The sequence below is a fragment of the Leptopilina boulardi genome, unplaced genomic scaffold (genome assembly GCF_019393585.1).
Source record: "Leptopilina boulardi isolate dan_hultmark-lab unplaced genomic scaffold, ZJU_Lbou_2.1 LbouV2_156, whole genome shotgun sequence".
Taxonomy (NCBI): domain Eukaryota; kingdom Metazoa; phylum Arthropoda; class Insecta; order Hymenoptera; family Figitidae; genus Leptopilina; species Leptopilina boulardi.
Genome location: NW_026137703.1, coordinates 133,490 through 158,670, shown reverse-complemented (window position 1 = coordinate 158,670; position 25,181 = coordinate 133,490). Strand labels below are relative to the sequence as shown.

The window sequence follows — 25,181 nt, the reverse complement described above, 5'->3', positions numbered from 1 at the left end:
GAATATTTAATTACATGAATATACAAACCTTTGCAAGGTGCGGAGTTAAACTACACTACCACCGAGGATTTATGTTTAGCAGTAATCTTCGCGTTAAAAGAGCTCCGCTGTTATCTCGAAGCTACAGAGCTTACGGTTATCAACAATCACTCAAGTTTAGTTTGGTTAGAACGCTCGCACAAGAGAAGACAGAGCAGTGTACAGGATGTGTTTCAAATGAGGTAGAAAAGAAAGGAGCGATATTTCTGTCCTTTTCTAACTCATGTGAATCATATCCTGCACATTGCTCCGTCTTTTCTTGTGCGAGCAGCCTTACAAGAGATGAAAGATCTGCGAGGAAGTCTCGCGCGATGGGCATTAGAGTTGTTCGCGAACCTAGCCGAAATCAAACATCGTATAGGTACGACCAATGAGGCTATAGACACTCTCTCCTGCCTTTATAAGACCGCCTCTAAAGACACGCCCCGCGCTATTATTACTTACAAGTAACCAAACATGGTACGGAAAAATTATAGAACGAGTACGAGTTTCTCCCTCGCGTTATGAACGATATAGGCACGATGCGAATGATACATTATTATTATTATAAGCCTAACCATTTAAAAGAAATCATAGGCGATTACAACGCCTATAAAAAGGTATTAACAGAAAGCGAAATTATTTCAGTAAATAAGAAATATCATGACGCTCCCCAATCCGCACACCAAGGGATAAATAAAACTTAATTATCAATATTCAGTCATTATTATTGGCCTGGTATGCAGGAGGATTGTACACTTTTTTATCGACTCTTTTAAATCAAAATTTAAATAAAAAAAGAAAAATCATTTTCGAACGAAAACATAAAGAAAAAAAGTAGAATTAAAAGTACACTTTGTACATTTTCGAGGAAATGTTCTATTGTTAACAAATCTTTCAAATTAAAAATAAAATATACTTATCATTTTCTTAATGAATGCTTTAAGCTAAAAACTAAATAATGAAGAAATAAACTTTTCTAAGCACGAAACAAATAATGAACCTTCTTTTATAATTAGTTTAAAAACGTCAAATTATTTATTTATTTATTACTTGCTTACAGCACATAAATGTGCATACAAGAGAGTATCGCAAAAAAAAATTAAATACAAAATATGATCATATCCGACTCTGCAGTACAGATATATAATTTTAACAATTTACACAGACTCATACGGCACAGAACAAATATCAATAAAAAACATAAAGTAATATCAAAACAAAAGCTACAGCACAACATAAAATATAATTAAAAAATTAGGCAAATTTAATTCTCAAGAGACTGTCATGCTCATGTTAATCATTGGTCAATTCTTCTAAAATTTTAATTAGTACATTTATCAACCTCTTAATTTCATTTTCCGTTTTTGGAGTCAAAGAGAATCAGCCAACCCTCCATTAGGAAGTCTCTATTATTTACATTTTTAACTAAATCTTCTAATAAATGTTTATTCGCTGGACAATCCAGAAGAATGTGAAATAGGCTCTCTTGTTCCAATTTACAGGCTTTACATAAAGATTCCGGGCGAAATGCAATACACTATCTATCGAAGACAATTCTGCATACGTGGTTGTTAAGTAACCTAATTTGAGCTAATATTTTCTTGTATCGCAGAGGTAAATTTAGGCAAAGATAGTTACACGAGTCATCAAGGGGGACTTCGCCCCCAAGCTAGGGACTTCGCTGTACAATTGTAGCGCACTAGTACCTCGTCAGTATAAATCAAAAGGCTTTTTGACATGTTCACACACGATTTATCTTGGTCGTCTATAAATTTCGCGTAGCTTTTAAGGATAATTTGACTATTGGAATCAAAAAACTCTAATTCCAAGTTCTTCCATCACTCCCTCAAACCACATGGATCTAAAAAAGCTATTTTGAAACGATTATCCGATCTCCCTCTCGCCAACCTCGGCAAGCTCATCGCACACTGCCTGGGGTACCGAGAAACATTTATTCGTGAAATTTTAGTTAGCCAGGACAGTGTGAGTTTAAGAACGCTAGCAGCTAGGTGAGGAGAGGCCGTTTCCAATCTTACCGCGTAATTGGGGGTGCAAGATGGAAGACTTAGTAACTTTTTATAGAAAGCAAGTTTAACTTTTTCCAAATCATCCAAGAAGTCGAAACCCCAAATCTGGCATGCATACAATAGAACACTAATCGCTAGACTTTGAAAAAGTCTTCAGCACGAATCCCAAGAATTTATTTTAGTAGAATAGATTGTTCCCAGGACAGCCCACCGCGATGTTCGCTGAGTCTATAAATTTTCTCGTGGCCGGGGCAAAAGAGCACGATTTATGAAATGGGACCCCTAGATAAATATATTCATCAATCACTTCAATATTTGTATTACCATATTTAAAAGATTTGAACTCTTTGCTCTCGAGTAAAGTATTTAGTAAACGATTTAGTAAAAATAACGACTTTAGTTTTTTCGATATTCACAATAAGCTTGTTTAGTTCGCAATAGGAATAAAGTGCATCTAAATTCTTAGACAGTTCCAAAGGAGAGTCAGCCAACAAAACATAATCGTCCGCGTATCCTAGCATACGGATTTCTATTTTGCTGTTTATCGAGATCCCTCTACAATAAAATGTATAGTTTTTGACATAATAAATCGTGCGAAATTGATGGAAAAGACCCCTTAAAGTCAATGAAGGCCGCGTAAACGGCAACTCTCTCATTATTTAAAAGAATCTGAATAACTGAAGAGAGGGTAAATAAATTATCTAGGCAGCTTCCGCCCTTTCTAAACCCCCCTTAAGATTCCGGAATCAGATTCAATGTATCAGCCCAGGTTATGATTCGTGAGCATAAGATTTGCGTAAAAATTTTAGGCAGCGAATTAACCAAAGATATGGGTCTATAATTTCCTGGATACCTAGGGTTTCATAGTTATTTCTCTTTGTTTTTAATAATTTTAGATAAAGTCTTTTTTCCTTATACTATAATTTAGAATTTGCGCAAGAAAACCCCCCTGCCCTGCAAAGCAAAAAATATGAAATTTTCGTTTCACTTATCGTTCTATCATTAATTAAATAAAATTCATTATTTTCAAAATTACTTATGATTATTTTACCTCTTTTATTTAAAATACTATCGTTAGATTTTCTTTTAGGATTTAAAAATAATTTCTCTGGTGAAAATGGACATCTGAATTTGCTAAAATTTTTAGAAATTTTCAATTTTTTAAGGTATAAAATTTAATTTTTTTGATAATTAGACACACCTGGAGCCCATAATTATTGGCCGATTCGCATAAAACGTCAAATTATAAGTTATGAAATCAGTGACTGTCTTAACTGAAACACCTTGAACAAAATTACTTATTTGCGAATTTAATCGTTACTTGACAGTTGCTTAAATTTAGATCAATGCATATTCTTTTTGATTGACATTAGATTTTTTTGACAAAACATTGCCAAAATTCATGCAGCATTAGGTGTTTCTTTCTGGTACAATGTCAGCAGACTCTGAATGGGAAGACCTGGATGGTTGAAGGTTAATAGAACCGCTTATTTGTTTGGAAATTTTTTTTACTACACATTGAATTTTCCATGTATCCCATGGCGACTTTATCCGACTTCTACGAACTGTGGCGTTTTAAAGTCATCAAATCGGCTCCAGATTCTGCCAATATCGTTGCCAATGTTTGGCGAAAAGAGTATCCTGTATATCTTTCAGGTTCTTCAAGTTTTAAATATTCGGCTATCACCATGCCAATTATTTGTTGCGTGCAAGTTCCGTTTCTCAGGAATAAAAAAAATCGATCGTTGACACAATTTGCCAGTCGCAATGCTTTATATTTCTTGAAAACTTCATAAAATTCTCCTTCCACTACAAATTTTTTTTAAACATCGGTCTTTGTTTTCAGAATTGTGATGAGCGCCATATTTTAGTGATGTTTGATGTCTTGAAATGTCAAATTTTTTAATTTTTTTTTCTGTATGCTCCAGTGATTTCAAGAATTACCGCCACCTAAAATTATATAATTATAAATGCATTTAAATTAAATTTTCTATTTATACTATTTGCGATTAATTGGTTAGGTTTATACTAAAAATTGTATTCTTATTATATACAATTTAGAGGTTCTGTTATAACTAAAATTTAATTTTTTTATTATAATAATATAGTAGAAATATGTAAAATACATACCTTTATTGCAAAATAGTGATTCTCCGGGGATTCTCGTAAAAATTTTTCTAAAAATTTTCTCAATCCGGTTGTAGAGTCTTTGATTTTTGCTTTCAAATCCTTTGCCGTTTTTTGATAGAAAAGCAGCCAACTGTTTGTATTGACTAATGTCGATATAGTGAATATTCAAAACGGAGCATCTTAACATGGAATATTCCGAACAAACACTCGATGGTTTGAAGTTTTTTTTGTCAATTCTTCGAAATAAACGAGCATTGTTTTCTCTGAAAGCGAAGTAGTATTTTTTTCTATTTGTCACAATATATGAATTACTTGAAGACTGCTACTACTGTTCCTTTGATTTCTTAGGCAGTAAATTTTCTGTAATTTATCTCGCTGATTCACGTATAGCCAATGTAATTAGATTTTTTAAAAGTATGAAAAATCAGTAAAATGACGAAATTTAGAGTAAAAAGATACATAAAGTACTTTCCGGGTTGTTATCACTAATGTATCTTTTTACTCTGTAAAGAAGCTGGTGAGTGAGCTGAGTTTACAAAATTGAGAAAGCGAGTGTCGCTTAAGTATTTTCTTCCTCGGTAGAATACCTTAGGCGTGAGTTAAGCATACAAACTAAAAGAAGCAATTGTCTTACTGCGCAAACTCTGCGTTACTGTGTCTGTCTAGCAAATGTGTTATTGTGCTGCTACGATTTAAACTGTCCCAAAATCAAAAAATATAAAAAATTTACAAAAAATTAATAAATAATTAATTAATGTAAGTAACATCAACTGTGAAAATGCGTGTTAGTATTTTAAAAATGCCAATTGTTTGTCCTACTAAATATTTATAAGAAGACTATTTTCCAATATACAGTTTGCTGGCATAATTAAACAGCAATAAACAAATGTGAGTCAAGCCTTAATAATAAATACTCATTAAGTAATCTAAAAATGCAAATTTTTTATGATATTAAAAATTTATTAAGAGACTATTTTCCACTATGAAAAATTCTTGTAATAATTCAACAGCAATCAACAAATGTAATTCTAGTTTTAATAATGAATACTCGTTTTGTCAGTTAAAAAGTACGAATTGTTTGTCCTACTTAATATTTATTAAGATATTATATTCCAACAAAAACACTTTTGCATTAATTTAACAGCAATCGACAATTGCAATTTCAGTTATTTGATTAATAAAATCTCGTTAAGCTCAATTATAAAAATGTATTCTTTACTCCTACTGTTCTCATTTTAATCTTTTCATTAAATCGTTAATTTTTTTATTTAATGAATAGAATACATAGGGAACTTATGTATCTTTTTTCTCTGGACGGTACGGTTGCCCTCGAGACAGTTTACAAAGAAATAAAACATAAGCGACTTTTTGCTTCTTTTTGTCTGTATTTATCACTACTAGGAACCCGTATGTCCATTTTACAATAGAAATTATTTAAAAAATAACTTTTTTTGCATAATAAAAAGTAAAATGTTCAGATCTAATGTCACTTCCGATCTTTTTAATCTGTACGGCAGAATGGAGTTGTATTTAAATTATTTTCATTCATTTTTAGATAAATAAACAATGAAAACAGAAACAGAAGAAGTATGAAAATTTTTTACACACTTAGAACGACTAAGAAAATGGCGTGTGACAATGACTATTCCGAAAATACGTATGCGGCGTTCGAATTCATTTTCTTTCTACCAGATAATGTATTAATACCCAGCTAAAAATTACTGTACAGGATCCTTAAAGGTTTCCTAGAGGTTCTTACATTAGTTACCTAAGGTTCCTTTACAGGTTCCGTTGTCTGAAAGATTAAAACAAATTTTTAAATAAAAATTCCTGTACATGAACCTCCACAGGATCCCATCCTGGAACCTTTGTTCCTGAATGTTAACAACTTTACTTGTTGCGCAGTATGTTTCTATGGCTCTAACATCTGCGCAAAGATTTTTTTTAATAAATGTGTCAATAATTAAATTCATCACAAAATTAAAATTTTTTTATTGTATTTTTGAAAAAATCCACCTTATATCCTATGTGGAATTTTCTTATGGTTCCTACAAATGTTGCTTAGCATAAAAAGAAAGTGAAATATTTTCCTTTACAGGATCATGCGAGTGTTCCTGTGTAGGAAACATAGCATAAAATTATTTTTATACATTTTCTTGTACAGGAATCTGCAAAGTAACCTTAGTAACTAATGTTCCTGCACAGGATTTTGTACTGGATCCCTGTTCCAATATCCTGCAATGGATCATAGTGGGATCCCGCGTAGGATTTTTAACATATTTTCGGATCCAATATGTCGGACTTTTCTTTAAAAGTCGTTCAGATTCGCTTGAAACTCTTTACTCGTGGGTTTTCGGGGTCGCTGATTACGAATTCGATGTTAGTTTTTCAAAATTCAAAATGGCGGATTCAATATTGCGGACTTTTTTGTCAAAATTGATCATATTTGCTTGAAACTAATTACTTGGGGGTTTTCGGGGTCGCTGATTATGAATCCGATGTTAGTTTTTTAAAATTTTAATGTTAGATACAGTATGGCGGACGTTTTTAAAAAAAATCAATTTTTTTTTTCATAAAAAATAGGTATTCTTGGGGTTTCTTTTAGAAAAAAAGGGTTTCTGAGGATTTTTGAGACCGCGGATTACTAATCTAAAATCAGATTCTTATTATTTTAAAAAATTAAAAATGGCTGATAAGCCACCTCAAAAACCCTAAGATACTCATTTGTACGAAAATCCAATATTTTTTCAAAAAAACCAATATTTTTATCATAATTCATCCGCCATATTAGATACTTTTATTTAAATTTTAAAAAACTAACATCAAATTCGTAATCAGCGATTGCAAAAATCCCCGAGTAGTCAGTTTCAATCAAATATGATCAATTTTGAAAAAAGACCCCCATATTGGATCCGCCATTTTGAATTTTAAAAAACTAATAACGGATTCGTAATCACCGACCCCAAAAACCCCCGAGTACCAATTTTTAAGCAAATTTAAACAATTTTTAAAACCTTGAACGAAAAGCGTTGAAATGTTTAACAAATTTTTTTAAAAATTCGGCTCCAGAGAACTCTTCCAAATATACAGATTATTAAAAAAAAATTGAAATCGGTTAAAAATTGTAGGCTGCAGGGGTTTTTGAGACAACTAATGTCATTTGGCCCTATTGTGCCAAATGTGTAGATGTCGCGGCTACACAGCGGGAACGTGCCTAAATTGCGGCAACCTATGGAAGGCAATGGGGTTATATTAAGCTATATTTTTATTGAATACTTAGAGGAAGAGGGAGAAATGATTAAAAATCATAGCACAAATAATAAAAAATTGTACGGACTCACGGAGGAAAAAGAAGGGTTATCCTATATTCTGCCGTACGAAGTAAAAACTTAGTTAACTCATATTTTGGCGAAAAATGAGTTTTTGGTATCAATGGATTCGTAATAAAAAAACGCGTCTGATGGTATTATTAAAAAATTTTTATTTAATTATTTATTGCAAAAAAATAATTATAAAAAATTGTCGAAAACCCAGAAAATGAAGAAATACTACATAAAAAGTATGCTAACTCGAGTTAAGGAGTCCGAAAGTCGTAGCTCGAGCATGATATAAGAAACAAAAACTCAGTCAACTCGAGTTGAGTATTTTTGCTGTCAAAAACGTAGTCGAATTTCATGCATAGTTTCGAAACGAAAACCTTAACTCGAGTTAAGTGAGTATTTATTTCGAAAAGTGGCGTGAGCTAGACCCTGTGTTTCGAAAGCAAACTCCTCAACTCAACATCGTTTAACTTCGGTTTCTCGTCGGGTTGGTTCGGAATCTCGCGTGCTATGATCATGCCGGTTTGTTATTCTTGCAAATAATGCACCGGCTTTTTAGAAAAAGTTTACTTTAGAAAAAAATAAATAAGTGAATAAGTGAAAAAAAAAACGAAAAAAATACAAAATTTTCTTTGATTTTTTTTACTTTTAAAAAGTTTAATTAATAGTTTTTTACTGTTGATTATTATATAAAGACTGTTGTAGTAATTATAAACAGCTGTTGTAAGTTATTTGAATATTATAAGCAAATATAATCAATGTTTTTCCACTAATAACGCCGTTTTTTCATACAATCCTTCTACACATTTTTAATTGTAATAAATTTTATACTGAAACATGTTGATTAAAATTTAATTTTTAAAAAAATATTAATAAATAATAAAATAATAAAAAAATATATAAATTAAAAATAATAAAAATAATCTTTGTTAATCACAATCAGAATAAAATTTAACTCAAAAACAAATTTTTTATAATGTGTATTTATTCCCCCACCTCGCGTGCTAGCTTGAGTTAGGTGAGTTTTTACTTCTGAGCGGCGGCTCGAACTCGCCTACCTTTTCGGAAAGCACTCCTTAACTCGAGTTAACTAAGTTTTGCTTGTGTAAAAAAACACTTATCTCAATTATTTAATATAATTTGTTTAAATAATCAATTTTTGACAACGGATTTAGAAAGAACTCTATTTATTTACCTAGAAAGTGAAGTTAGATTAAAGAATTATTTATATTATATTAGGTTTTTTAAGACAAACAGTCTTTCATCATTTTCTCGGTTTCACGAAAATATGAGTTAAGTAAGTTTTTATTTCGTACGGCAGTATTGTAGTTTATTTATATTGGAATTATTTCATATTACAACTATTTTATATTGCAGTTACTTTACATTGCAGTTATTTTAATCTTCCTTTTTAATAAAGCTTAGATTCACCAAACATTATGAACCTACTAATTGTAGCATCTCTTGTATGTCCTTCTTATTCGACAGAGGTCCGTTTTCCAAATTAACCTCTTCATTTTCAGCAGAACCCACTAATTGTAGCTTCATCTGGATGTCCTTTTATTTGAAATAGGTCCCTCGCACATTTCACCTTCTCACTTTTTTACTCCGTTATAATTAACGAAACAAACTTATCAGGATCAAGTAAAACAGTAAAGTCTTTTCAAGCATTATCATGGGAGCACCCATAGACAATCCCTACAAGACATTACCAGGTGGAGAGAAGAGATTAAAGAAGAGACCCTCTATTAATCCCTTCCATCAATAGTCCTTATAGTTCACCTTAAACACTGTGGTCCTTAACACAATTTAACCCAAAAGTTTTTTCACTGTAAAATTTCTTTCATATCTTGAATGTGGACACTTTTCTTAGTATTTTGCAAAAAAATTTTAAATCTTTGATCGAGCCGTTTTTGAGAAAATCTATTTTTTAGGTTAAAACATTCAATTTTTCGTTTTCTTTAAGAAACATTATGTAATCTCCTAGTAAAAATTCACATAAAACCTAACTTTATAAAGAATAAGTTTTATTCAAGCTGTCCTGATATTTTTTACTTGGGATAATAGTGATATTGTTTTTTTAATTGTTAGTTCATGAATGGAGTCGTTAGTTAGTATAGAGATAACGACAATCAGAGTTGCCAGTATTGGCGATTTGGCGCCAAACTGGCGATTTTTTTTTGTAAAAGGCGACTGATTTTCAGGTTGGCGAGTGGCGATTTTTTTGGCGATTTTTAAATTCCAGTTGGCTATTGTGGCGACAGGCCATAAAAAGAAATATTATCTACTTTTATTCCTTTTTCCACACATTTGTTTAGCATTTTGATTGGCTGTAGTTTGGAATTTCGTGCAAGCAGAGCCAATCAAATTTCTTGACATAAGCCTGGCATTCTTATGTAGCCTGACTGCCGGCGACTTATGGTCACACCTTTATAATGATTTGCCTGTCTGCGTCATCCACAGTGAAGAAGGAGTTAGAACCCTAATGTTGAAAGCGTTTCATGTCTAACCTGTCTTGTGCATCTAACTACAGCAGAAGTAAATTTTATCACCTCGTACATTTTTTGCAGTCACTGAATTGTTACAGAATTCTAAAGTTTACACAGCGGAGGAAAATTCACGATTTTAAATTTGAAAACTTTTGTAATGGTAAGTGTATTTGTTAATAATTTGCGACTAAAATAATAAACAGTTTAGATTTACCAAAATAAACATTTATTTGTTGTGTTCAAGAAAACTGAAGAATAAATTTAGAAAAATGGGAAAAGTCGCGGAAAAACTTCGGACTTATAGAAAGGACTGGGAATCCATGCCTTGGGCAAAAGGTTTGTTTGATTTTATTATTGATATCCAGAGATTAGTCTTTGTTAATATAGAACAAAATAATTCGAACGTGGGACCAAACAGTGAAGTAGAGGATTATACATTTAGTTAATATACATATTTTTAGGTTAATGTTATTATTCTTAGTGTTTCGTCATTCTGCTTTTTGGAATTTATAAAATTAGGTTTTTTTACAGGCTGGTTAACCAAAGCAGACGAAAAATTTTACAATGAAGCTTACTGCAAAATATGCGAAAAAGATTTGAGAGCGCATCGAGCGGACTTGGAAAAACATACGAAATCAGTAACTCATGTCCGTAAAATGGCGAGCATTACAGAAGGAAAACAGAGTAAACTGTCATCGACAGTCCAGGTCACCTTCAGTGAATTCGACAAAGTTAGAGATTTGAAAATTTCTGCGTTCATAGCAACTCACACTTCGATAAATAGTGTTGATCACCTTTGCGATCTCTTGGTGCATTTAGGCAAAAATACATTGTTTGATAATTTTAAAATGCATCGGACCAAGTGCGGTAACTTGATAAAAAATGTAATTTCACCTTGCATGCTGATAGATTTAATTGACGATATTGGCGACAAGTCATTTTCACTGATTGTAGATGAGTCAACCGATGTGTCCACATTTAAATATTTATGTTTATGCGTGAAATATTTCAGTGAAAAAATAGGCAGGATCATCACAGATTATTTAGGAATTATTGTTTTAGAAAGAGCAACTGCTGATGCATTGTACAACGCTGTAGTAGATTACTGCGATGATATAAAATTAAAATTAGAAAACCTGGTCGGTATTGGCACAGATGGCGGTTCAAACCTTTGCGGCAAAAATCATTCGTTGTATGCGTTATTGAAAAAAAAATATAATAGAGTGCAACTGCTGAAATGCATTAATCATGCAATTGACAACGTAGCCTCGAAATCAGCCACCGAATTTCCAGCTAACATTGATTTTTTGTGTAGAGAAGTTTACAAATGGTTTTCTCATTCTTCTCTTCGTAAAATCGAATATCGAAGAACGTATGAACTCTAGAATACGAATTTTGATGAAAATGGCAAACCAAATCCTTTTCACGAGTTTGTGAAATTATCAGACACTCGGTGGTTGGTTCAATATTTTGTTGTCAACAACCTTCTCGAGCACTGGTTTGAACTGCAGACATATTTTCGCACAGTCGTTGAAAAAGAAAAGTGTTACACTGCTCGCTTGCTTGCCCAAATGTTGCACGATGATTTAAATTTCCTGTATTTAGTTTTTCTAAGGCCTATTTTGTATGAAGTGAATCGTTTGAACAAGATTTTTCAAGCTGACAATGTCGATTTGGGACGTGCTGTCGAAGATCTCCATGCGTTAGTCTTATTCATAGCGAGAAAAATTGTAAAACCGACATTTCTAAATCGCGAAATCAAAGATTTACTTGCTGTTCATGATAACGAGTTAGCATTTTTGAATCGCGATCAAGTAGATTTTGGAATTGAATATTATCAAGGTTTAGGGAGGTGCACCATTTCAATTGAGCAAAAAATTGACCTGGAAAATCGAGCATTAACATTTCTAAAACGTTTATTTCACGAAATGGGAGAGCGATTACCCGAAAATTTACAACTTTTTGAAGGTCTTAAAGCTTTTTCACCAAATGTTTGTTTGAGTCAAACTCGACCGCGATTTAAAGATCTACCATTAATAGATACATTCATTGACAAAAACAAACTCGGCCTCGTGGAAAATCAGTGGAACAAGCTTGTAACTATTCAATGGAGCAATCATTTGGATAAATCACTTTTGACGAAAGCTCAAACATTTTGGCCAAAAGTTTATTCTTTTGAAGATGCCGCTGGCACATCCATTTTTCGAGATCTAGCTTCGTATGCTCTGACATTATTGTCGCTTCCATCTACCAATGCTGTAGTTGAAAGAGTATTTTTGGTGATGAATTCAGTAAAAAGTAAGTTGAGAAATAAAATGGGTGTTCCAATGTTAGATTCTTTACTACGTGTTAGATGTAGATTTCACGCCACGAAGACTTGTTGCTCTGAATTTTCGCCTACTAAGAAAATGCTTGAGAAATTTAATTATAAAGTGGTCTATGCTGTCAAAAATAATAACGATGAAGGGCCCATCAATAACGAAATCTTCGAATTGCTCGATGAAATTGAGCATGCAACCATCTCGATTCCCGAATTTTAATTTTTAGAAAGATCGTACCTAGATAATATGTATATAAGTATACATCTAGTCCAAAAATGTTTTATTGGATGTTAAGCTCTGTTTTGTACAGAAAAAAATATTACGAAACGTTTTTAAAATATATAATAACTTCTGTTCCCTCGTTGCGTTTAAAACGATTAATTATAAAGACTGTTTAAAAATTTAAAAATATAAATTCTATTTTATAATAATTAACTCCTTGTTTAAAACAATTTCATATGTAAGTTAAATTCCAAATATCTAAATTTACAGTCCATATATTTCTATTTCCAAAATTAAATATAAAAATGATTGTAATTAATAATTTTAAAATATTTGTATATTTACACATTTAAAAAAATTATTTATTATTATGTAATAATTAAATAACAAATTAAACAAATGATTTAATGCATCAAATTTTTAGTTTATGTTATTACAATTTTTTTTATTATATTCTTATAGACATTCAAATTTTGGCGACTTTTGGCGATTTTTTTACGCCAGGTGGCGCCTGAGTTTCAAGTTTTACTGGCAACTCTGACGACAATCAGCTTCTATTACCACACATCTCTTCTCCTACCACATGTCGCCCACCCACTTGTCCTCGGCGAGTGATTATACCTCGCTAGCTCAGAGTTATTTGTCAGAAGGTTCTCCGCTTGTTCTCGAGGCACTTTTCGGAGCTAGTGGATGCGGCCTCACGCCTGGAATACCCTATTTTCAGTAGACGTACTTCTCTTTGTATACAAGTATACATAAGAGGGCGTACACTGGACTATAGGTACTTCTGTGTGCAGTAAACTTCTCTGTACCAGAGAACCACCTTTCTTAGACTGTATATTGTAGAGGTATTTCTCTCAGTATATAGGTTCCTATAGAAGATCGTACACTAGACTATAAGTACTTCTGTGTCTAGTGAACATCTTGGAAACCTAGTGCCAATCATCCTCGCCTTCTCAGACTCATCTATAGGTAGATTTGTTACGAAATCATCTTTCATATTCCTTTCCTTGCGACTCGATTCCGGATGAGTGCAGGTATCTCCTGTTTCATCTGAACCACAAGATTGATCCTTTATCTCAGGATATTTCCTGGATGGAGGTGAGTTCTTGTGGTAACATTATTCTCAGTATTTCGCGTCGGGCATGAACATCAGGTAGCCTCATGATGACTACTCCTCTGATTGATCCTTGATCAATCTATAGTGTGCACAAAATCTAGATTCGTTCGACGACGTAAATCCGGAAGTAAATTTCTAGAATAGCTTCGGAGAATAGTCGGAAAAATAAGGCAAAAGGGAATTGAATTATTTTCAAACTAGACTAGGCCTAAAAAAATTAACAAAAAATTGTTAATTTTATTTCACATTTTAAATTCTAGATTCTGTTATATTTTTTTGTTTGATCTGCACCGACAGTTTAAAAACGAAAACTACGATAACTTTATTTGTACTTTTTTTACTTTTGTATTGCTTTATTTTATTATTACAAAACAAGTTTCTTTCGAAGTTTCAAATAATGTTTTATAATTGACTTTTCCTCTCCTATCAAAATCACAGGTAAAAGTAAGGTTCCTAAATAAAATAATGTTTTGATTTCTTTAAAATCTAGTAAAATACTTAATTGGAATACTCTTGCTCCATCCGGCGAGCAAATCCTATGGGCTAAAAATATACGATCATTACAAGTTGAAATGACTTCTAACAAATATCGTATTTTCGGTAAAATGTGAAATTACATCTTTCTGTAAATATATTTATTCATTCATTTCATTCATGAACTAATAATTAAAAAAAGCAATTCCACTACTATCCCATGTAAAATATATCAAGACAGTTTGAAAATACTTATTCTTTATGAAGTTAGGTTTTATGTAAATTTTTACCGGTATATTGCATAATGTTTCTCAAAGAAAACGAAAAATTGAATTTTTTAACCTAAAAAATCGATTTTCTCAAAAACAGCTCTATGAAAGATTTAAAATTTTTTTGCAAAATACTCAGGAAAGTGTTCCGATTCAAGGTATGAAAATAAATTTACAGTAAAAGAACTTTTGGGTTAAAGTGTGTTAAGGACCACCGTATAAAGGTTCCTGATTTTTAGGAGGCTCTGGTTTGAGGGCAGGACACCTACATCCCACTCTAGAACACTCCCACTGGCTACGTTACAACCTTAGAGTGACTGGTACCAGGGAAATGACCTTTGACAGGAGCACCAATACTATTAATGACAGAAAAGGAAAAGAATTGGGTGGGATCAATAGGACTGGTACCCCCCTCCCTCCGTCTAGCGGCCTATCTCCAACTATGATAGCGAGTTGCCTGCTTTCTCCCGAAAGTCGCTAGACTTGTAGCATTGGTTTACAGAGTTTTCATTTTGTTGATCTTATTGTAGTTGTCATTAGGTTTTTCGAAATATCGTTTTTTATGTTTGTGAGAATAACGATTTTTATCTCCAGAGCACTAGCTTGGTATCGGGAGCGCAGTTTGTGTAATAATTATTGTTAATAGTTTATGAGAAATGTTCAGGTATTTTATATTTTTTTAAAAGTTCAGTTTAGTTAGTGTCCCGATTTTAGAGAAATAAAGTAACTTATAATACTTTTTTATCTTCAGTAATCTTTTTGGGTTGAGGCGAGTTGTGACATTATTTTTCGTGATTAGCGTCACAATAGCACCAATCCTTGTCGAAAAAATGTGAATATTTGTTTTTTGAATTTTGGAATTAATAACGATTTAATATTCATTGCGTTTTTGAGAATTTCCTACATTTAACACATGTACAGTTGAAATACTGGCGCTCAATTTTTAAGGAATTTTGCATAAACTTAGTTTAGGTTATTGTAAAGTTGGCATGCCTTGTTTATTTAACAAAGAAGTTATTTATTTAGGTAATTGACAGGTTTCAATGTTCAAGATAACGCGAGCTTGACATTGGAAATGTCGCTTAGTTGATATTAGTAATTCAAAATTCTGGGAGAAGAAGGTAGAAAAATGCATCTGATTGGTTAAGATTAAAGAAATTAAATTTATAAATCAAACATGTACTTTATGCCATTAGTAAATGAAAAAGTTATATCTTTAACAGTTTAGTAAAAAAATTCCATTAAAATCGTAAAAATTTTTTTGCGTTCAGGGTGGCGTAACTTTTTAAAACTGCGAGTAACTCTTATGGTTATGGTCTTCTGGTTTTTTTGGAAGCAGACTGGCGAAAGCTCTTCGATATTTTAAGAATTTTAATATTCAATATAATATTAAAACCGTGGAATTATGACTTACCTAAATTCATGAATGGCATAGTGAAGTCAACTGCTTGTTCTCGATCATATGTTATAGTCAAATCAGCAATAGCTAAGTCAGCTTTTTGTTCCAAAAGTTCTTTTATCATGCCATCCCATTCCTTCGTCACTTTGTTTAAGGAGCCATAGCGATTATCTTGCACAAGATGAATAGTGTAATTAAATCCTAAAATACGGGATATATCTCGAATCAAATCCACGCTATATCCTTCAAACTGAGCATTTCCAACAAGCGTCAAACTAGAATCTTTTCTCATGCAATATGGAGCACTCTGAGAAAAAAAAGATAATATTTTAATTTAGACAATATTTGAAGGTTTAAGAATTTAATTAAATTTACTATTAAGTATTGCGGAATAGAACATATTTTAAACAAAAGGAGATACCATTTTCTATATAGACTTAAATTATTGCTTAAAACGTATACTTTAAGACCCATATGCTCAAGATAAAAAAAAATTGGAAATTTTGAAAAAAATTAGGATCAAGACACCCAAAAAGTTGATTGAGAGAAACCCCATTTTTAAAAATTCAAAATGTATTCATATGCATGTGGCACTCCATGTGAAGTGATCGGGGTCAAAAGTTGAATTGTCTGGGATCACGTTAAAAGTTTGCTCAAACTGTAGTCCTATTAGATACAATTACAAATACCAAATATTATTAATTTATTTAAACAAATATAAAAACTAGAGGGGGTCAAATTTTGGACTTTTTGTCTCGCATGGCATATTTAAAAAATTTATAGTTCCTATAAAACAAAACGAAAAAATGTTTGCAATATATGAATTTTGTAGCTCTTTTTACGCACTTTTTAATTGTAAAAACAATTATCAAAAATGAAAAATTTTTGAATTTGAAAAATGCCAATAAAAAATAAAATTGCACTTTCTATAAAATAGACATTTTTTATTTATTTTTTTCATAAAGTTCAGGTTTTTTCCTAAAAAAATTTATAGGTCAAAAATGGGAAAAGCAGATTTTACTTGTCGAATTGAGCATTTACTTCTGTAGTGCGCTATTGGCGATTCAAACAGCTACACTAGCGCCACAGTTGAACTAATTTAGGCGTGACTCGCTCTGTAGCACTCCATGTGTTTTAAATTATTTTTTTTTATTTAACGCTTAAAAATAATTTTACAAACGCAATAAAAATATCAGAATAATTAAATAATTTGAAATAAACTGTCAAAACAGAGACTGCTTTAGAGCGAGTCACGCCTAAATTAGTTCAACTGTGGCGCTAGTGTAGCTGTTTGAATCGCCAATCCATGCGCATCGTAATGCTGTATTATTAATAAAGTTTCAAAGAACTATGTAATACGTAATACTTAATGTAAGCATAATACAGCCCTAAGACTCGCATGAATGGCGCATTGCAGAAGTAAATGCTTAATTTGACAAGTAAAATCTGCTTTTCCTACTTTTTGACCTATAAATTTTTTTTGTAAAAAAAGTCCAAATTTTACCCCTTCTAGTTTTTATATTTGTTTAAATAAATTAATAATATTTGGTATTTGTAATTGTATCTAATAGAGTCTTGTCGACACATATTTCAAAATTTTATTTGAATATAATCGGCCTTCAATCCATTAGCATTTGTTTACTTCTCGCTTACTTGTTCTAAAGTGAAAAATAAGAATTATCTATTATTATCGTAGTTGTACGCTCAGTAAAAGCAACGAAAACAGTACATAGATTTCTTCAAAGTTCGTCAAATATAGATTTTTCTCTTTTTAACAAAATTTATGCGCTTCAGAAGGAAATTGAAAATATTAAAACAAGAAAACAAACAAAAATTACCGGTTTTCTCAAACGTAAATAAATAATACATGTGGCGTAATAATAATAAAATAATAAACCATTCTTAGTCAAATATTAGATATTATATTATTTTAAAAAAACATTAATTCATAAACCTCTATAAGTGAGAAAAATCGATCTCAGACCTCTGTAAATGAAAAACTGAATAAGGGAGAAACCTCTTTAAGAGAAAGAAAATTGCCAGTCCCTTGTACTCTCTTTTATACAGGTTCGACTGTATATCCAACATTACCGCTAACCGTAATTATTGAAGATATCATGTTTATGTACTTTAAATGACAAAATGGAAAGAACTAAACCCTATTGAAAATCGCTGTACAAGATCTTGTACAAGAAAATGTACATGTTCAGAAGCTGAACTTGTACCTGTTCTTGCGAGAACATGCACAAGGTCTTGTACAATTTCGGCACCAGAATTTGGAACAAGTTCTTGTACAAGATCTTGCACAAGATTTTGTACAATTAAATAAATTTAATATTTGTATACAAGAAAATGTACATGTTCTTGTACAGGTTTATTTATGTCTTTGTTTAGTAAAAATTAAAAACTTTAAAAGGTGCGCAGTAAGTTTCATATGACTTTACAGCTGCGCAATAATTGTAGCATGCATAAGTAAAGGTTTTAATGATTCTAAATTATTAAAATCTCAAATTTAAAAAAAAAATTTAGATGAACTTGTACAAAATTTTGTGCAAGACCTTGTACAAGTTCTGATACAAGAAATTGTTCCAAATTCTGGTGCCTAAATTGTACAAGATCTTGTATATGTTCTCACCAGAACAGGTACAATTTCAACTGTTGAACATGTACATTTTCTTGTACCAGATCTTGTACCGAGATTTTCAATAGATAAGTTAACGAAATTTTAATAAAAGCTTGCGAAGTAGCTCGAAAGAAAATTGTGAAACACTATAGTGTTTTCTGGAGGGTATCAAAATGAAACCATAAATTGGTTCAATCCATGCAACGTTTTGATGCCCATAATTGATATCAAATTGATACCAGTTATGTGGATCATTTTGAAAAATGATGTATAAAACGGTCACATACAATGTTTATTGAATATCGCGTAGGACATAAAAACAAATAATTTGTATACAATAATTTAAAAGTGTAAATAAAACATTATAGTTAAAGCACGTCTCATTATCACAGTACATTCATGACTGTCACAACATATGCTTAAAGGCAAGTTCATTTTTATGGTAATATTGAATAATAATGTAGTAAGGATGGTAATTTTGTTTGGGTTTTAATATTGTAGTTACGATGGTAAATAGGTTTTCTTCTATTAAGTATTTCATTAATCTAATCATATCTGATATAGAAATTTTATTGACCAACAGTCAAATTTGTATGTACGAAACTCGTACAAATATTTTCGTACATGGTTTCTGAAAAAAGTGGATCGCCTCTCGCTGCTGGGGTATGATCCCAGAACCTTCTTATTGCCGGTAAGATGCTCTACCAATTGAGCTACAGAGAGACCCGATTCCACTCAATTCAGGAACCATGCACACGACTTTTCAACGTCAATATTAGGAACTTTAGAAAATATCTAGTAAGGATGGTAATTTTGTTTGGGTTAATAATAATGTTTTTAAAACTAAAACACATTTTTCTCATACAGGTGATTATTAAAATTACTGTCAAGAAAGAAATAGATCATTTTTGATCTATTAAACTTAAAACTCTTGCAAGCAGTAAAGATGTAGCATTGGTGACGTCATACGTTTAAAAATGCTTGTAGGTTCGTATTGGAGACGCACCATTAGGGCCTAAGCACAACTGAGTCGGGTACGCAAGTCGGATACGGGATATGTAAGTTCCCGCAACCGACTTGCGTATCTGACTCAATTAGACTCTGTCACTTGTGACGTCAGAGTCGATTCGAGGTGTGACGTCAGAGGCCTGGAGAGACAACAAACAGACGACACAATGTTATTCTTACGGGGAAGAAAATTAGTTTGCACTTTCATCAACTTTATTCATACTTTAAATATGGAAAACGCTTGTTGACATATAATAAAATTAAAATGTGTGTTGATAATTAATTTTGTTATATATTTCATTCAATTGCATTTATAGATTCTCTTAATTCGTGATAAAATATAAATTTTGAGGTTAGCGGTGTTTGTTTACTAACTCGAAATTTTTTACTGCTGCGATAATTCCCACTTAAGATATATATTTTATATCTTTTTAATAACATGCATACTGGATATTGTTTAATAATGTTGTTAAAATGTAAAATGTGATTAGTAAACAAACACCCCTAACCTCAAAATTTATATTTTATCACGAATTCAGAGAATCTATCAATGCAAATGAATCAAATATATAACAAAATTAATTATCAACACACATTTTAATTTTATTATATTTCAACAAGCGTTTTCCATGTTTAAAGTATAAATAAAATTGATGAAAGTGGAAACAAATTTTCTTCCTCATAAGAATACCATTGTGTCGTCTGTTTGTTGTCCCTTCAGGCCTCTGACGTCATATCTTGAACTCGAAATATCTCGATGAACTGATACAGCCTAATTGTGCTTAAGCCTTTAGTTTTCACAAAAAAATGACGATTGCGAACTAGTTCTTCGAGTTTATTCTTTTTTGGCCTTTACGCTTTATGAAAAATTATGTTCTGCTATTTTGAATTAAAGTATTAAAAACATAACATTCTGTAATAAATTGTACACTGTCTGTTTATCACACTGTAAACTATACCTGTCTCATAAATTGTTAAATATTAAGCAGTCTGATATATGTGTATATTTTCAAAAAGCTCTCGGGGACAAAAGTCCAACAAACAAAACCAACGAACCTTTTTTCAAAAATATTTCAATCGTAGTGTTATGGTAAGCTATCAAACTATTTCTTTATAATTTTTGCGCTTTTAAGTATAAATTCGAACATATGAAATTTTCAAAGAAAAAGCGTTGCGTAATTAAAGTATGGCCTCTAAGTAGAAATTCTGTCAAACGAATTTTTAATTATATAACATTTCTGTAATCTAAAAAAGGTTTGAATTCAAAATTAAACAAATAATTCTTAAAGTTTATATTCATGCATTCCACATAAACTAGCTGTGCTAGATGTTATTATAAATAAATAAACTATCTTAACTTACTGTTTTTAAATAATTAAAATTAAAAATATTTGACGCAATCCAAAAAAGGATTGTTTCGTAGAACCAAATCATTTTAATAGTATGTTTGCTGTAGTTTTACCGCGATTCAAAATTCTCCTTTGAATATGTTTAATTTACAGCAATTACTATTGAATATTGTGAACACCCATCGAACACCGTTAATAACTAGTTTACAATTGTAAATTATTGATAGTAAAAAGTTCACAATTTCGCACATTTATTTTATTACAGAAATTGATGTCATCATATTTTGTTTGAAAAAATAACATCAACTCAACAAAAACGCTTTTGTGGAAAAATGAATCCTCCCTATTACGAGTGTTGCTTCTGTAATCAACAATTTGAATTACTGCGAGAATTTCAAGAGCATCTTCAAAATTAACATCATTTGGAACGGAATCAAGGAGAAAGATGTGGTATCAATGACTGCGCAGCGGTTTTTCGAAATCCGCAATCGCTACGATCTCACAGGTCACGAGTCCATGGGCCAAGAAGAATAGCTGATCAAAATGTTCCAAATATTGATGTACGTAACGAGCATGAAGGTGGAAATTTGAATAATATCGATGTTCATAATCACTTAACTCAAAACAATTTGCGAAATAAAATTAACAATGAAGAAGAGCCAGACGAAGAAATAATAATTGATGAAGTTGATTCTGAACCAAATTCAAACATTGAAACAGATGATGATGATGATGATGATGATAGGTTAGGCTCGAAAGCATCAGGACACCAAAAATTATTAATGATTTATGCTTCATTTACAGACATTGATCCAATTTATCAATCATTGTTACTCTTCAATTTCTTAGTGGCAATAGTAAAGTCAGAAAATGTAAAGCTGTATGGAATGATGAAAATTTTGAGGCCTATTGTCGATGACATAAAGTTATTCGACGAAGGCATTGATGGTCTAAATGGTACAATACAAAAAGCAGGATTGTATGCAACAGTAGGAGACAATTTGGCTCAAACTTCAATGTGTGGATTGCCAGAATCCTTTGTCAGGACTTTACACCCATGTCGGTTTTGCCTCGCAAACCGCAACGAAATTCATACATTAACCGAAGAAAATGAACAACTTTTTCAGAATCCTGTGGATCACGACAGGCCTACTCCATTAAAGCCACAACATTTAGTACCAGGAGCAAATATTAGACAGAATGCTTGGTAAATGATGACTTTGGCATATATCATTCCTTACATTGTCCGTGATGTGATGGAGCCTGACTGCCCATATTTTTACAATTACAGGAATCTGTTAGAAATAAATGCCATTGTTTTTGGTTACTCAATTAGCTCAGATATAGTGGAGTTTTTAAGAGACAGCATTGCAGAATATTTAAATGATTTTGCAATTTTATACGGCAATGATGATGGCAATGTACCAAAAATGGCATTTCTTTGTTTTTTTATATATTATTTGAAATATGTGCAAAACATTTTGAATAATAAAATATGATAAAATACAAATAATTAATTTTTTAATTATCAAAAATAAATTATTTATATTTTATCATATTTTATTATATATTTTATTTATTAGCATTTAATTTTTTATTTCTGTAAATTAAATTGTTTACTTACTAATTTTGATATTAACTATTTTAACCAACAAACTGACATTATTGACATCGATTTTTGAAATAACTTTGAAAATAAAACAAATGAAAGGATAATTCATTTTTCACGATTAACTAGTTAAATTTCGATAAATTTTTTTTATTTTTAATTTTTAGACGTTATAAATTGAAAATATAATTTGGCGTTTGCAAAAAAGAATTATAATAATGTCTTTATATATTCACACATGTTTTCAACTCATCATACTTTATCCTGTAGTTGTGCTACTGAAAAAAGGCTAAGTTGAAAATGGTTCACGCTTAAACATAGAGTGATAATTATTGGAATATTTTCTTTAATTCTGATTGCACTCTATTCTATGATACATACATTTGTTCGTCTGTTCACAAGCAATAAGCTCCAATTTGAAAAATTCAAATCGAATAATCGCCGCAAAAGATATTTACAAAAATGTATAGACATTTCATTATTATAAAATAATGAGTAACGCTACTTTCAACGACTATCATTTCTTTTTATTTAAGAGCACATATTTTTTATTACTTTCAAAACATTCTTCAATAAGTAAACTATAATTCACCACAGTTTGGAATTTTTCGGATCTATGCCGAACAAGTTATACCTATAAGAATTAAAATTTATACCTGGAGTAACACCGTAAATTTCATTTTTGAAGTTACTTAATTCGATTTTATTTTTTATAAAAGACTAGAAGGTTCACATTTATTCAATTTTCTTATTTCAATAGGTTCTCAGAGATATTACAAAATGGTTGAAGTATGAAAATAATTAATATAATACTTCTAAAATAGAAAAATATGTGAGTAACATGAAATCGTCCGGTTCTGTGGATTTGCCCATATGTAAAACCGTCCAAACAGTTACATATAATTTAGAATTGGTGGCATATGAAGTGATTATTGACGATGAATTCGCTTCTTTCAATCTAGATCAATTAGTAAATCATGAAATTTTTCACACCCGGAAGTTGAAAAATAAATTGTTCGTTACAGTTAAGCAATGTTTCGGAGATTTATATTAGATGATAAATGAACACTTCGATGATTACTTTCGGTACTTTAAATATATTAAATTAATTACTTTTGACTTTTGAAAAATATAGGTTTTTTTCTTAAAGTGTATTTGTGTCTAAAATTAAATTATTATTTTCAAATTTTTAATTGAAAGCAAAAATTTATTTTAAGTATAATTTAAGAACATAGTAACTTGATAGTAAAATTGTAAGACTCCTTGACTACTTATTGATTTAAATAAGTTTTTTTTAAAAGTATATTTCGATGTTTGAGTAAACAAATCTTACTGATAAACTAAAACATCTTACATCAATACTACTTTTACATTCTTTTAACATGAACAATTCTACTTTACTGTAAAACATGAATTGTAAAGGAAAAATTACTTTGTGAAGTAAAACATTAATAAATATGTTAGGAAAATTAAATCTGATTAAGTATCATGCTTCGCTGACGAATTTGGTATCCTGAATGTTTAACAAGATAGGTAAACATGAAAAAATATGCAATATCCTGGAATGATAGGTTTATTTTATACAATAAACGGACATCTTTAAGTTGTCCTGTTAAACTTTTCAATCTGACTACGGAACATAATCTTAATATTATACACTCAGTAAGTTGTCAATAGTATAACTAAATTTAACAACCTTTTTTATGAACAAAATAAAAACTTAAAAAGGTAACTACAATAAACTCTTTATTATTTTATATACGCATTCCTAATATTATGCAAAAATGGGATTGTATCCCATAAAATCCTAACATCCGTTTAAAATCTTTGAATATTCATATTAAAATTATTAAAAAGTTTATCAAAAACAACATCGTACACTCAATAAGTTACCGTTAATAAAGCCAAATTAAACAATCATTTTTTAAGAACGAAAAAAAATTTAAATTCAACAACAGTAAGTTTTTGAGCATACATGTTATACATTTGCCTTCAAAAGTAAGTTATTTACAGATAGAGATTGAATTCCAAATGGTTCCAATATCCGTTCCGCATCCTTTCCGAACATTATCATACATAATAGTATTAATTGAGTTTCGAAGTGTTTATCGAAATTTATATCGAATACCCAATATGTCGCAATTAATAAAATTATGGCATTATATGGCGTCTCAATAAATAAAGGTTCAGAGTTCACGTGGCATTTTACGTTTCTTTCATTATCTCCACAGATACTCAAAAATGGTGCTTTATCCGACTCTGGTGTCTCTGACTCATTTTCTTCACTAGTTGACTTTAAACAACAAAAAATATTAATAAAATAATTATCAATAATTATTTGTCATTTAATAAGAAAAAAGAAGTAAACAATGAAAAAATTAAAATAAAATTACAAAAAATGAATCAAAATTTAGCTTTATACCTTTAAATTAAATATTTTTTGCTAATCAAAAAAGGGGTTCTGATATTTGTGGACAGACTTACACTACCGTCCGAAATTGTGCGAACTCTGCTTTTTCAACAACTATAAAACTGTTCAAATCTTCAAAAATATTAAAACTAAAATTTTTTCCTCTTTATTTTATTAAAGCTAATAAAATTCTGAAAGACATGACACCTTGACGAAGAGAATATGTTAATTTTTCAATTATATATCTAAGAAAAACCCAATATTCAATGTTTGTACTATTTTTTTTATTTCTCTGTCAATAATTAATATTTTTAAACGTTCTTAGGCTCATTGAAATCGTATTTTGTTATGCAATTCAAATTATATAAAACAATTCATGTACACATTCTT

General features: G+C 30.8%; 2 protein-coding genes across 4 annotated transcripts in view; one reads left to right on the top strand and one right to left on the bottom strand.

The window, feature by feature from the left end:
* The window catches only part of LOC127276932 (glutamate receptor ionotropic, kainate 2-like), a 588,544-nt gene that overhangs the window by 456,926 nt on the left and 106,437 nt on the right, over nucleotides 1-25,181 (bottom strand). For both annotated transcript variants that reach the window (XM_051297684.1, XM_051297685.1), the window contains exon 4: nucleotides 15,808-16,099. In XM_051297684.1, the coding sequence (XP_051153641.1) occupies nucleotides 15,808-16,099 (292 nt within the window). The remainder of the gene's footprint in view (nucleotides 1-15,807; nucleotides 16,100-25,181) is intronic.
* On the top strand, nucleotides 9,730-12,657 carry LOC127276934 (uncharacterized). 2 transcript variants are annotated; one of them, XM_051297686.1, is made up of 2 exons: nucleotides 9,730-10,323; nucleotides 10,519-12,657. In XM_051297686.1, exon 2 carries the CDS (start codon nucleotides 11,559-11,561, stop codon nucleotides 12,525-12,527), a length of 969 nt encoding a protein of 322 aa, XP_051153643.1. In that variant the 5' UTR covers nucleotides 9,730-10,323; nucleotides 10,519-11,558; the 3' UTR covers nucleotides 12,528-12,657. Both variants share the same exon structure in this region, with proteins under 2 accessions (XP_051153643.1, XP_051153644.1).